The following is a 12,743-nucleotide window of genomic DNA, read 5'->3' on the forward strand; positions in this document are numbered from 1 at the left end:
ATAAGTACTCACACCCAAAAGGTGATACTTTGGTTTACACTGCTATATTTCTGGCAGCCAGAGGTTCCAAACTTCTTTTGTTTGGTAATAATGGAAACCACTGAGCTTTCTGGGACCTTCCAGACTGTTGGAATGTTTTATGTATCCTTCTGTAGATGTGTTTGACTTCATTGCTTGGTTTCTGATCTGATTTGCTCTGTCAGCTTCTATAAGCATGTGACCCACTCCAGATGATGTTGGGTCAACCAGCTGGACTGTAGAAACACCTCAAGGATGACCGATCAGATATAAAACGGGTGTGAATATTTTTGCATGTATTATGTTTAAATGTTTACATTTATTGTATTTTTTTAATATGTGAAAATATGGATGTCATTATGGGCTGTTTACTATGGCTCATACTGAATGAGCCTTTCATCCTACAACATGTGGAGAAAGGTAAGGGGTGCTAATACTTTCTGCTGGCAGTGTAAATAAGGGAGGGGGGATTTTATACATCATATCAGGACAATATGAAACCTTTGTGAAGGGATGGCATCTGGGTGCAGTGTGTTGCTTCTACCACAATTCGTACCAAACTCCAGAACATGAGAGCCAGCCAGCTGACTGGTTGGTCAGAGGGAAGCTGTGGACTGGATCTTAAGGAGCTGGAAGACGTTCTGACGCATTCACACTTCGTCCCTTCCTTCTGCCATTTTGAACCGGTAGAACCTTTTTTGTCTCACCTTGGTATTCTACATTTATTTCTCATTTTAGTTAAATAATCACAACTTAATCAGATACATTTTCCTAAAAGCCCTGAAATCTTAATTCACAGTATTATCTCACAACTTTGTCTCACTCTATTACTCTTTTGCTTAGGTTGTTCTGATCCTCAATCAGGTTTTTTGACTCAAAATATGACACATTATGAACCCTGAATACAACAAAAATAACTCTGTGACCTCCTGCTGGTAAATATTATTTATTGGAGTCATCTATTCATATCTTCTGACAGAGACTATGAGCAGAACATGGAAAATGACTTTTGATCTCTGGTAGTCAAAGCGGGTTAAGAAGATTCCTCTGGTTGGAACCAAACACCCAGGGACCTGTGAAACTGAACTACCTGAGAAACCCCAACTACAGCAAAACCCGGCCGTACTGATCCACCGGACCGGAGGAAAACCAAGGAACACACAACTCTTTCCCACCAGACATGGTGGTTTCAGCTGAGCATGGGGTCGATCGGTTTTAAACCAAAATATGCAATAAATGCAAAGATTAGCCTTAGTTATGATCAATTTCAGAACAGTCTTGTGTCAAAGTGCTTAGATGTTCTTCAGTCAGGAACATAGAAGGCCTTCTGATGGAGGGCTCCCATGTTTGGGAAACGTTTCACTCGTCCCGTCTGGTCGGCCAACACCGGCTGTCAGTAATTGTTGCACACTGTTTCTTTAAAAAGTAGACCACAAACAAAGTATAAAAGACAGAAACAAAAACACATGGTCCTCTAAAACCTTTAGAAACTGCTCCTGTTGTGTTGTCTTGATGCACCAGAGCGACACGTCATCGCCGTGGCAACAGGAACTCCATTTGTTTCCAGTTAAAAATAAAAGCATTCGTCACATTATTCTCTAATGTGACAGAAAAGGTGACCACTGACGTTAGTTTATGTTGTAAATTAGGAACTTTTCTTTTTCAAGCGTCTCGTTGTGAATGCCTCAATATTTTACCTAGTGATCAGTTTCACTTTTTGAAAAAAAAAGTCTAAATAAAAGTTCATTCATTTGTTCTCTAAGTGTTTATTCCCTCCAGAGCGCTGGGAGGCGAGTGATGACAGAAACTCAGATCAGGAAACGAAGGAGCTTTTCATGTCCAGCAGCTCTAACCAGATCGTCTCTGTTTCAGGCAGAAATATTTCTACATGGTAGCAGCAGTAGAGAAATAGAAAACCAACAGAAGCAGCAGTTCTGACATGCATGCTGCAGAATCATTCTGGGAATGAAAGAACACGGAGAGAACATGTAGAGAAATGCAGCAGCATTTAGAAGCTCATTTGTTCCTGTTGAGCTCGCAGAGAGTTTGACACAAAGTGAAGCACAGCGGTGCTGGCATCATGCTGCGGGGAGGTTTCTCATACTGCCAGGTGGATCGGTTTAAAAATAATTAGAGGCCATGTTGTTTAAGTCTCTGTTAAAAATAAAACTTGTTTTCAGTGGATTTTGACCCAATGTGAGTTTGTTGATTTCTATTTAATTCTGTTACATTTTTAAGTATGTCTTATTCTGCTTTTAATGTTTTCTTATATTATTATTGTCTCTGTTTTATCTCCCTGTTGTACAGCACTTTAGGTAAACAAGCAATTTTTTTTTTTATAAATAAAATGGACTGGTTCAGAACAAGACAATCCCAGAAGTGACGGAGTGGCCGTCCATGGACTGCTTGATCCAAAAGAACGCATCAAACTGTGGCTTCTGTTAACTGGATTCCTGCCGAAATAGTGACTGATCTGGTCAGTGGTTCTGTTTCGGAACCAGCGGTCCGGTTCCCAGGTGAGCAGCAGGTCCGCTCCACGCAGCACAGGTGTGAAGCAGCTCTCTCAAACATTTGTTCAGTGATTCAGCTCTGCAGAAACACTAAACCTTACAGAGTATTTTTGGTCCTGCTTCTACTGCAAATGTTTAAGTCCACCTGAAATATAACAAAACTAACTGAAAATGATCTCAGCAAGATAAAGAGTTTGTTTTCAGTTAATAATTCCTTAAAATAATACTAAAAAAAAATGAAGCGCTAGTTCCGCTAGCAGATTATTTCACTTATAACCTGGAACAATTTCTTTTTAAGGAGTTATTGACCAAAACAAGCTGCTATGTCACTACAAGTGCATTAAAATATTAGAACTAGGCAGTAGACAATAATACTTTGTAAGATTTAGTGTTTTTGTAGTGAAAGCAGAGAGAAATGTTTTTACAGTTTCTACAGTAAACGTTGGAAAAAAAAGCTGATCCATTTCTGTCTAGGGAGAACAATTCAGCTACATGTTTTTCCCCGTTTTGCTCTGGAGCGACGCACTTCCCCAAAGTTGTTTTGTTTTGTCTCATTTTACTCACTCTTTTAAAACACTCCGCTATAATCCCTAACTCAGCTATAAATTAAAGTATCTGTAAGTCAATGCTAAAGAGAAGCCTCTTGCCAAGGTAGAGAAAGTGCTGTTGTAAAACATCTTGAAATGGAAGAATAAAATGAGCTTTTTGCTTTTCTCCTGCTGGCACCAGCAGCCTGCAGAGGCCTGAGGCTGGTAACTGATGCAGTGGGTGTTGCGCCTGCAGAGTCCTGCTGCACAGTTAGGGGTTAAAAAGCACTCATGAGACGTGTGACGGACGGTTTTCACAGTTGATTGGCACCGTTTGGCGACAGCTGCCGGCGCAGATGGGGGCCGCCCGGCTCCCGGCTGCTTTAATGGCAGTTATGGTGAGATGATCCTGCAGCAGAGAGCTCCTGTCCCACCCTGCTCGGTGCTCAGCATCGCTGCAAACAAGGCACTGGGAGAAAAAATCCGACGTTGACGGAGGAGGAGGGCAGCGGAGCTGAGCTACAGCAGCAGCAGCAGCAGCAGCAGCACCCTCCTCCTGTCCTGATGGAATGTCAGGCCTGACTGAGCAGATGTGTCCATTCACTTGGAGAAAAAAGAAAGAAAGTGCAACTCAAACATAAAAACAAAAACAAAACACACACACACAAAAACACACACAAAGTTTATATCCCTGAAGATTCCTCCAAAGAGATTTGGCATACTGCGGTTCTACACCGTGCGGTTGGCTGTTTGGGAGGGGGTGGGATGGGTCAGCCAATCACAGTGTTGGCGGGGTCCGACAGTCTGGCTGGATCCGAGCTTCATTCTGTCAGAGTGGGTTACCTGGGATCACATGACACAGAACAAAGACACAGAGTCAGAAACGACCCGCTGACTTCTTCAGATACACATCAGTTCAAACATTGGACGGTGTGCTTCTACTGCAGGACGCTGTTCCACAGAGCAGAGGAGAGTTTGGACTGTAAGAACATTTCCCCCCAGAACTCTCTGACCTTCACACTGAACTGAAAACCTGTTCCCTCCCTCAACCGTGGTGGCACTGCACCAGAAATGGAAGGAATCGGCACAAAAACCACTGAAGAAGAGACTGAATTCAACTTCCTTCTTCAAGGAATGTAAAGACAAGTGGAGCAGCATCAGATTTTAGAGGTTGGAGAATTCCTCTTTTCAGATCACGTCTTTTCTCTCACTAATGCTAGATAAGTTTGTTTTGTTTTTATTTACCCATAATGCCCTGCACTAGTTCATTTGTGTTCACATAACGCACTGAACTGCAGCAAAGTTCACTTCAACCGAACCGACGCTAGAGATGCTTTAAGGTCAAAATAAATTATTAGATTAATCTGCATTATGTAATATTATGTGGTAAATGTTTCTTATTAATTGCATGAGTTAACATTCACAGCCCTAAAACATAAACATACATTCACATGATCAGTGGAAACAGCTCAGTTCTGAACTTCATCAACAAAGTAAAGGCTGCAGAATTTTGGAAAATTTACAATAAGGGTGTAACATAACAAAAGGTGGAAATGCAATGAACTTTTATTTTGCCGACAGGAGTCACACTGAGCCGCTGAACACGACAGCAGCCAATCCTGCTGCAGTAGGCGGAGCCACAGCTCAGCATCTGTTCTGGACTCCACAGTGGAAACGCTCACAGAAACGGCCGAGATAAGAGAACGTTCCGGGAACAGAACGGACTGCACAGGACCTCCTGGTGGGTCAGTGCTTCCGCTCTGGGTAGAAGGTTACCTGTGCAAAGGAAGCTTTAATCTGCCGGGTGCTCCGGACACGATCTGTTCACCTCAAACCACTCGTCGATACAGCTGGAACACAATCAGAGCAGAACAGTCACTCAGAGCATGTTCTGCCATTAAACCTAGCAGAGACACATGGTGTGAGCTGTTAGAGGATTCTGCACCGTATGGAGCCACATGTCAACTTTTACATTTTACGATGTGTAATGAAGCGTTATGTGTCGTTTCTGGAGTCTGGTAACTTTCATGTGAAGAGCAAGGACTAAAAACGAGCTTCCCACCCTTTGTGATAGATGCAGAGGCAGGGCAGGCGGGCGATGGTGTTTCCCTGCTGCAGCTCCTCCAGGCAGATTGCACATTCTCCTGCATCCTTAGACAGGACGTCCTCTAGTGGCCAGAACACACACAACAGCACAGGCATGAGAAAGACTGATGGCACCATTTCTAATGCCATCCATACTGAAGAAGTAAAATGGACACTGCTGAATTAAAGGGACAATGCAACAGTTCATTCCATATCATTATGAAAGGTAGACCATCATAAACCAGGCAATATGAACCTGCAGGCACCTTGAATGAAAGTTGTAGTTTCTTCATATGCAGTCAGTGAAGTAACCACAGCCTGCCTGCTGCTGGCAGAGGGAGCAGGTTACTGCACAACGTTTTCCACTGATTAAATGGAGGTATTCATCATTTTAAAAAACTGATAAATTAGTCTTATATTAGGAATGTGTCTGATGAATGTCAGTATAGTTCATCCAACTTGATCCTTGGTATGTGCAGACTATGTATCAACTGGCAGTAGTGCGATGAATCGATTGCGATGAATCAATTATAGAAATAACCATCAACTAATTTAGTAATTGAATAATTGCTAACTAGAGTATACAGACTAACACATGCAATTTGCTAAAATAACACACGGAGCAGCAGTTAAGACAAAACTTTACAAATATATACATATATGAAAAGTATGCACAGCGTGCCATCCCCTCACAATTACTCAATTGATCACCAGAATAATTGATAAAATAATCGATTACTAAAATAATTGTTGGTTGCAGGCCTAAGTGGGATACATACAACACTTTGGCTTCATTAAACCCTTTGTGTGGCCTTTGTTCATTAGAAGTTGGACAGGAAGTCGGGGACAGAAAGCAGGGAAATGGTTCAGGTCCAGGAATCAAACTCACAACTGTAGCCTGGTATTCCTGCTCTGCCAGCGGGCCACAGGGCACCCAGACCAACACTGGGCAGGACAAATCTTGTTTGTTTTCAGCAAGTTTTAAGGTAACACATTTAAAAAAATTTTTTTAACCAAATAAATGAAAAGTATCATTTATAGTAGTAGAAACTACAGCCAGCTTTAGCCCCACTGTCATTGTGAAGTGACTGACGGCAAACTGCATCATTCCTTCACATTTAACATGGCATGTTGTTAGGAATAACATTTTATTGAATCATAACAATTTATTGATTGTCTGTTACTGCTGGATGATAGAGCGTGGACACTGCTAAAACAAATAAAATGATTTGGAACTGGTTTATTCACTAGCCATTACACTAACTAGTTCAATACTCAACAGTAACCCCCATGTTGCTCGCTGCTACTCATTATGCATGCTTTAACTGCCCACAAAAGTCAGTGAAGGTCTCACTGATTTACCAGGATGGGTTTAAATGTTCTCACAAATGTGTTCATACTCTGAGTTTAATATTGTGGCTTTGAAGGCCACAGGAACCCCCTAGCCCTGTTTCCAATCAGAGTGGTAACTCTGCGTGTGTGTGTGTGTGTGTGTGTGTGTTCCTATGAGTGAACCCCTCCCACTATGAATAGCACTGGTCTGGCTCTTAAGTGGAAGTCAGCATGTGCACCATTAAACCCATCACCTGCAGCAAAACACACAGAGTCATTAGGGCTGATCTTATGTAACCGTGGATTAACCCACATAGGCCGGCAAAAGCTTGTTATTATGGGCTGGAGCACATGGCATCCAGCTCACTGAGGCCAAAAGCATCTATAATACACAGACAGTCTGCTGCGAGTGGACGAGACTGTGGGTAAACACAGACTGAAACCAACTTGTTGTGTTTACTACGTACAGGTGTGTGTTGACTTAATGCCAGAACAGAAACATTACCTTAGATGACTCCATTTTTACCACACATCAATCTGAGAAGGGCCATACAGGCCGGTTCAGAGTCCATCAATCTACGACAAAAGTGATTTAAAAAAAAAAAAACACCTCGGACTAGGAGTGGATGTCCCAGCAAATTCAATCATACATTGATCAGAGTAACACAAGAGCTCCAGGTCAGACTCTGCATGCCTCAGGTAGCATGCTCAAGGGTCAAACTCATGACCAAATGAGTACGGCTGATTTGGAAGACTGGCCAGGAGAACGTCTCTTCTTTTTAAAAAGAACATGGCAACAAAACATTGGTTTGCCTAAATCATAGTTAAAAAACACCAATATTCAATTTGCTCTGCGTCCAATGGACCTGAACAAGGACCTGGACAAAAACCTGGACAAGGACCTACCATCATCTCTTCTGCATATTCTCTAGCAAAATGTGAAGCAACCTGATGCTTGTCCATTTAATAAGACAATGATTCCAAACATATTGTGAAACTTAAGACTTATCAAATGACCTTCATTCACCCTTAATTTATTCACACCAGGCCCGGACCAAAAGAGGACATTAGTTTTTCTCTGGTCGATCATTCTAAAACGGAGCAGGATGGTCTTGTTCATGTTCTGAAGACTCAGAACCAGAAACATGAAAAACAACACTGGAGATACACACCTTCTTCATGAACTGAAATCTGAAATCCTCCTGAAGGCCTTTTTTCAGCTTCACCAGTGAACATTTAACTGTCATCCACAGGAAAACTCTCTGTGTCACCTGAGGCAGACCACTTCATGGTGCAGCTCATTAAAGCGCAAGATGCAGTAAGACCAAACTTGAGTTCTTTGGTCGAGAACACTGCCTGCTGTGTTAGGAAATGACCCAAAATCAATCACCAAGGCAACAATGCAGCTTTTATAGAAGAATGACAGAAAGTCTTTGAAGTGACCGAGCCAGTGTCCAGACATCTATACTGCTGAGGATTCTGAGACCGAGGAGAATTTTAATGTTTGATTGCATAAGACAACATTTCATTTGTTTTTCATTATTTAAAGAAAACAAAAAAACACCTCACTGCATATTACTGTTGATGTCAATGTACTGTAAAGGTCTCACTAAATCACTGAAGGAATAAATATGGACCAAGGTTAAATGAACCATCAAATATTGTCTGTGTAATGAGTGCAAAAATGTTGATCTGTTATTTAAGAGCTTCCTCATTAACATGGGTAACATCAGTTCTAAAAGGTAAATTCACTAATCTGCTGATCAACACGCTGACCTCCACACCATCCATTCTGTATCATGGCTGTTTTAATAGAAATAGATGAGTGTGTTTCTGAGCAGGCTAGAAATAAGTCCGGAAAACATCTCTGCTGTTACGTTCGCCTGGCAGCTGCTGTGTGTGCCTGCTATGAACCACCAGTGGATATATTTAGGGACCAGAAGGTGCTCTCTCTGTTTGTGCGTGTGTGTATGTGTGTGAAAACAAAACATTATTTGAGAGTCCATGCTGCAGTTTTTGTTGACATGAGATGTGGCGAATTTGTATCTTCATCAGTTCCTGTTTCTGTATGAATCTGCTAGAGACCCACATTGACTGCTGAAGGCAGCAACTGCTCAGATTAGACAACACTGTGAAAAACAAATGACCACTTTGCAGATTTCTTCTGTTCTTGTTTTCGTCCCACTTAAATGTTTCCTATTTATGAAGAGGAAAACCATCTATCAAAAACTACCTGGCCACATGTGAAGAAGTCATTACCCACTAAACCCAGTAACAGGTGGTTCTATCCTTGTCAGGAACAGCTCTGTGATAACTGGCAATGAGTCTTTTTCATCACTGTGAAGGAATTTTGGCCCACTCAGCTTTGCAGAATTATTTTAATTCAGGCACATTGCAAATAGTTCCATCATTTTCAACCTGTTTAAGGTCATGCCATAGCACCTCTATCAGCCTGCCAGCAGTCTGGGTTTTTACCGGGCCACCTTAATACTTTCTGTTTTTGCCGTTCAGGATTTTCTGGTGCAGAGCTAATGTCATGATTACAGGTCTTAGAGTAGTGCAGGAGCAGTCACTGACCACCACACTAGGTTAGTCCCAAAGCCTTAGAAATGGTTTACTTACCATTTCCAGACTGACTTAGTTTCTTATCCGTTCTTAGATTTCTTTCAATCAGGGCATGATGTGTTGCCATTTCAGATGGCTTAGCCTACAAGATTAGGTCATGTTTTCAGAGTATTGTGCAAAGTTCGAGTCAAAGTTGTATTGATTCAGTAGCAGTGATGGACTTCTACAGTATGCATGATATGTGACTGCTGCAGCAAGCATGATAAAAATTTTCAACATGCCCAAAGAATTTTTGGCAGCCTGATTAAACCGTTTATGCTCCAGAGTTAGACGTGCAGCATGGCAACGGCAGAACTTATTATCCTATGACACCAAGTCAGCCAAATATGTAAACGTGTGACATGGGTATTAGTGTTGATTCAAAGGTTAACATGCTAACAGATGGGGAGTTTATGTTATACTCTGAGCCTTGAAACTGGTGCTTTATCAGCACCGCTGCTGGTCCAATGGATAGAACCATTTACACCAGGAGCTAGGGGCGGGCTCATGGTGATCAGCAGTCAATCAAAATGTTCCGAGTCCCACGTTTAAAACTCTGCAGCTTATGTCTAGTTCACTTGGCAAGACTTTGAAACAAAGACTGAAACAAAATCTCAGACATGTTGGACTGTCTTAGCTCCATATGGTAGCATACGGTGAGTTCCCCGAGGACAAACGAAAACACAGCTCGTTGAATGTGATGCATCAGAGAGTGAGGTGACGGAGACATGGGAGTAAATTCTGAATAAAGAAGACAAAACAACAGCCACGGCGCACCAGAGAGTCCAGTGGACATCAGAGACGTTTTGCATCTTTTTTTTCTCTGATAAACATAGCCCACAAACTATCGGCATTGCTTATTCCCAGTCGGCAATGTTCGTTAACACTGAGTTCACGTTTGGTCTTCAGACTTTTTGCAAGATTTCCCATCTGACATCAGATGAATGTTGGTGACAAAAAACGATTTGTGTGTGGTGTGTTGCTGCGGCCAAACCTGTTATATCTATGATGTTTTTATTGTCACGTGTAGGGTCTCAGGTTTTGAAAATAGGCCGACAATTCTAAAGTCTTGCCAAGTGATCCAGGAATTAGTTTGGTTTTTCATAGGTCAAATTTAAAACACAGTAACAGAGGGTAGGTAGGTCAATATGCAGGTTACAACTGATTATTTCCCCCTGAATCCATGAAAATGATCATTTATATAAATGTAATTTCCAACTCAGTTTAGCACTGTTAATTTTTTAATAACCATTGCTCTAAAAGCTGGGTTTAACGCCCAGATCAGAGATCATCTTATCAGGACTGTCAAGCATTCACAAGCACTGCCAGTTGTTTATAATGTTGAGATGTTTATAATGTGGCTGTGATGTGGATCTCTGGTTTTGGAAAAGTGGAACCAGTTAAGACCAGGACTGCTTAAGAACTGGAACTGGTAGAAAAACCAGAACAGCAGCCATCCGCCCCCTCAACACTGCTCCATCACCTACTACATTAATGGCTGCCTCTCCTTCTGCTGAGGCTCCAAGTGTGGCATTTTCCTCACCTTCTCCTCCATGCAGAAGCAAGCTAATAACACCACAATTATCATATGACTGACACAGGAAGACACAGAGGAATCTGTGTCAGCTGAACAGGAAACCCGTTTTTTTTTGTTTTTCAAACAGGAACTAGACTTGGCCCCGAAAGTGTTCAGCTCTTTTGTGCAAGTACAGTGGAAATGTGGAATGATTACGGTTTCAGAAAGGAACAGTTTCACAAGTTTACAAGCTCATGTTCATGTTGAACAAAAGGCGACAAAGCAACTAAACCCCAGGAAGAAAGCAGAGTAATGAGAAAGGCGTGCAGGGCACATTAATCGTGATTCTGCCGTCCTTAAGTACACAACAGTGAGAATAACAAGGAGAAGCTGCCCTCAGGCAACCACAGCATTAGTCTCTGCTTTTGGAAACATTACAGGCAGATTACACAAGATTTCACAGGGAAGCGGGTTGGAAAAGGAGCCTGCTGTTACATAACCAAAGAGCTGGGAGCGCTTCATTTTCACACAGACTCAGTCACTTTTTGAACATTAGAACCTCTTGGTGTTATTAGCTCATACGTTATGCTCGTCTGCCTTCAATAAATGTTTTTTTCCTCTTGTTTCAGTAAAACAACTCTTCTGGTTTAAAAAAAAAGCAGCATTTCTGGTATGCTTGATGTAGCTTGATGTTGAACTGATGTAAGAGAACGGAGTAAATTATCAGCCACTACAGAGGATGTCAAATCAGCCAGGAAAAAAAAAAAACTGCATCTGATCAGTCTCACTGATAGTTATTCAAATTTATTTCATACAGTTGAATTAACCTTAATGGAGAAAAATAAGGAAATCTTTATAAGCAAATATAACAGTTTATTAAAGATATTCAGAAATGGAGCTGCACCTAATAATTATTTTGTAGTTGATTATGCCATCGATTATTCTGACGTTAATTATAAAAAAATTGGCAGGTTCTGCAAGTTTTTCATTTAAACACTAAGACCTTTTTATATAATATTGGAAATTTATTTAAATATGCAAAGAAATAATTCAAATTCAAGAAAGTATTGAGATTTAAAGATCTGTTTGTTCTGAAATATTCCCACCAGACTGTCAGAGATGCACGGATGTTAATGCCCAAAACCCGGGTATTATGAGAAGAAGTGATGTTTTCTGGTTAAGGGTTGGGTTTAGGACTAAGGGTCTGAGGCATGTCCTTGTAATGGGTAGCTGCAGGGTAAAGGTCAGGGTGTCAGACATGTGCATGACAGAGAACTGAGAGATGGCGTGTGTGTCTGTGAGGAAGTGAAAGGAGAAAGAGAAGAAAAAAAATGGGTGCCAGGGAGACACACATATCAAAATTACAAACAGTCACATGTTAACGATAAAGTTATTAAATGGCAATAAACTACACCTATCATCTTATCAGTGTTTGCCATTTAAAGTCATGGGATAATCTGCTGAACCTGGAACATTTACTAAAGATCCAACCTTGGACCACAGCACGTTTCCTCCACAATGAGCTTCTTTACCGGAAACATCCCACATATTATACTTGAACAATCAAACATGTTATTATTTCTAAACCAGTAATCAGATTAAAAGTAGTTAACCAAGTCACTTTTTGTCATTTTACATAGTAAAAAGATACACTGTAGCTTTCCTCCTGCGTCTTGGCCACTGACGTCTGCTTTATCAGAGAACTCAGTCATATTAGCATGAGGGCAATTGGTCATTATTTACAGAAACATGTAATTAATGGACGGAAAAGAGAGATGCACATTTTGTAGCTGGAAATACAGGCAATATTATGAGTTAGTGAGTTGAAGTTGATTGGACAGTTGAGGAATTTCCTCAAAGATGTTGGCTGTCATTTTTATATTGAGGAGATGGTAGCTCTAGTAGGCAGCGGCTGAAAGTAAGTAATAAATTAACTTGTAATCTAACCTAGTTACTTTAAAATCAAGCAATTAGTAAAGCTACAAAACTACTCTTTTCAGAGGTCAACTAAGTTACCTTTTTAAGGTAACTATGCCACTAACTTGTATATGCAGACAGATAAAATTTATGACCTTTTGCCTGATGATGGTGAGCTGAAGCAGCAGGCGAGGTGAGACGGGTCGATAATCTTCACACCTTGGTTCAGAAAGT

The 12,743-nt window shown here is 41.2% G+C and overlaps 1 protein-coding gene across 1 annotated transcript in view; it reads right to left on the reverse strand.

The window, feature by feature from the left end:
- Positions 1-945: 945 nt before the first annotated feature.
- znrf2b (zinc and ring finger 2b) overlaps positions 946-12,743 on the reverse strand; it is a 29,143-nt gene continuing 17,345 nt past the window's right edge. The window contains exons 3-5 of the mRNA XM_032558888.1: positions 5,118-5,223; positions 4,832-4,905; positions 946-3,898 (exon numbers count right to left, since the gene is read on the reverse strand). Of these exons, the coding sequence (XP_032414779.1) occupies positions 4,848-4,905; positions 5,118-5,223 (164 nt within the window). The 3' untranslated portion in view covers positions 946-3,898; positions 4,832-4,847. The remainder of the gene's footprint in view (positions 3,899-4,831; positions 4,906-5,117; positions 5,224-12,743) is intronic.

Source organism: Xiphophorus hellerii, chromosome 3 (assembly GCF_003331165.1).
Source record: "Xiphophorus hellerii strain 12219 chromosome 3, Xiphophorus_hellerii-4.1, whole genome shotgun sequence".
NCBI lineage: Eukaryota > Metazoa > Chordata > Actinopteri > Cyprinodontiformes > Poeciliidae > Xiphophorus > Xiphophorus hellerii.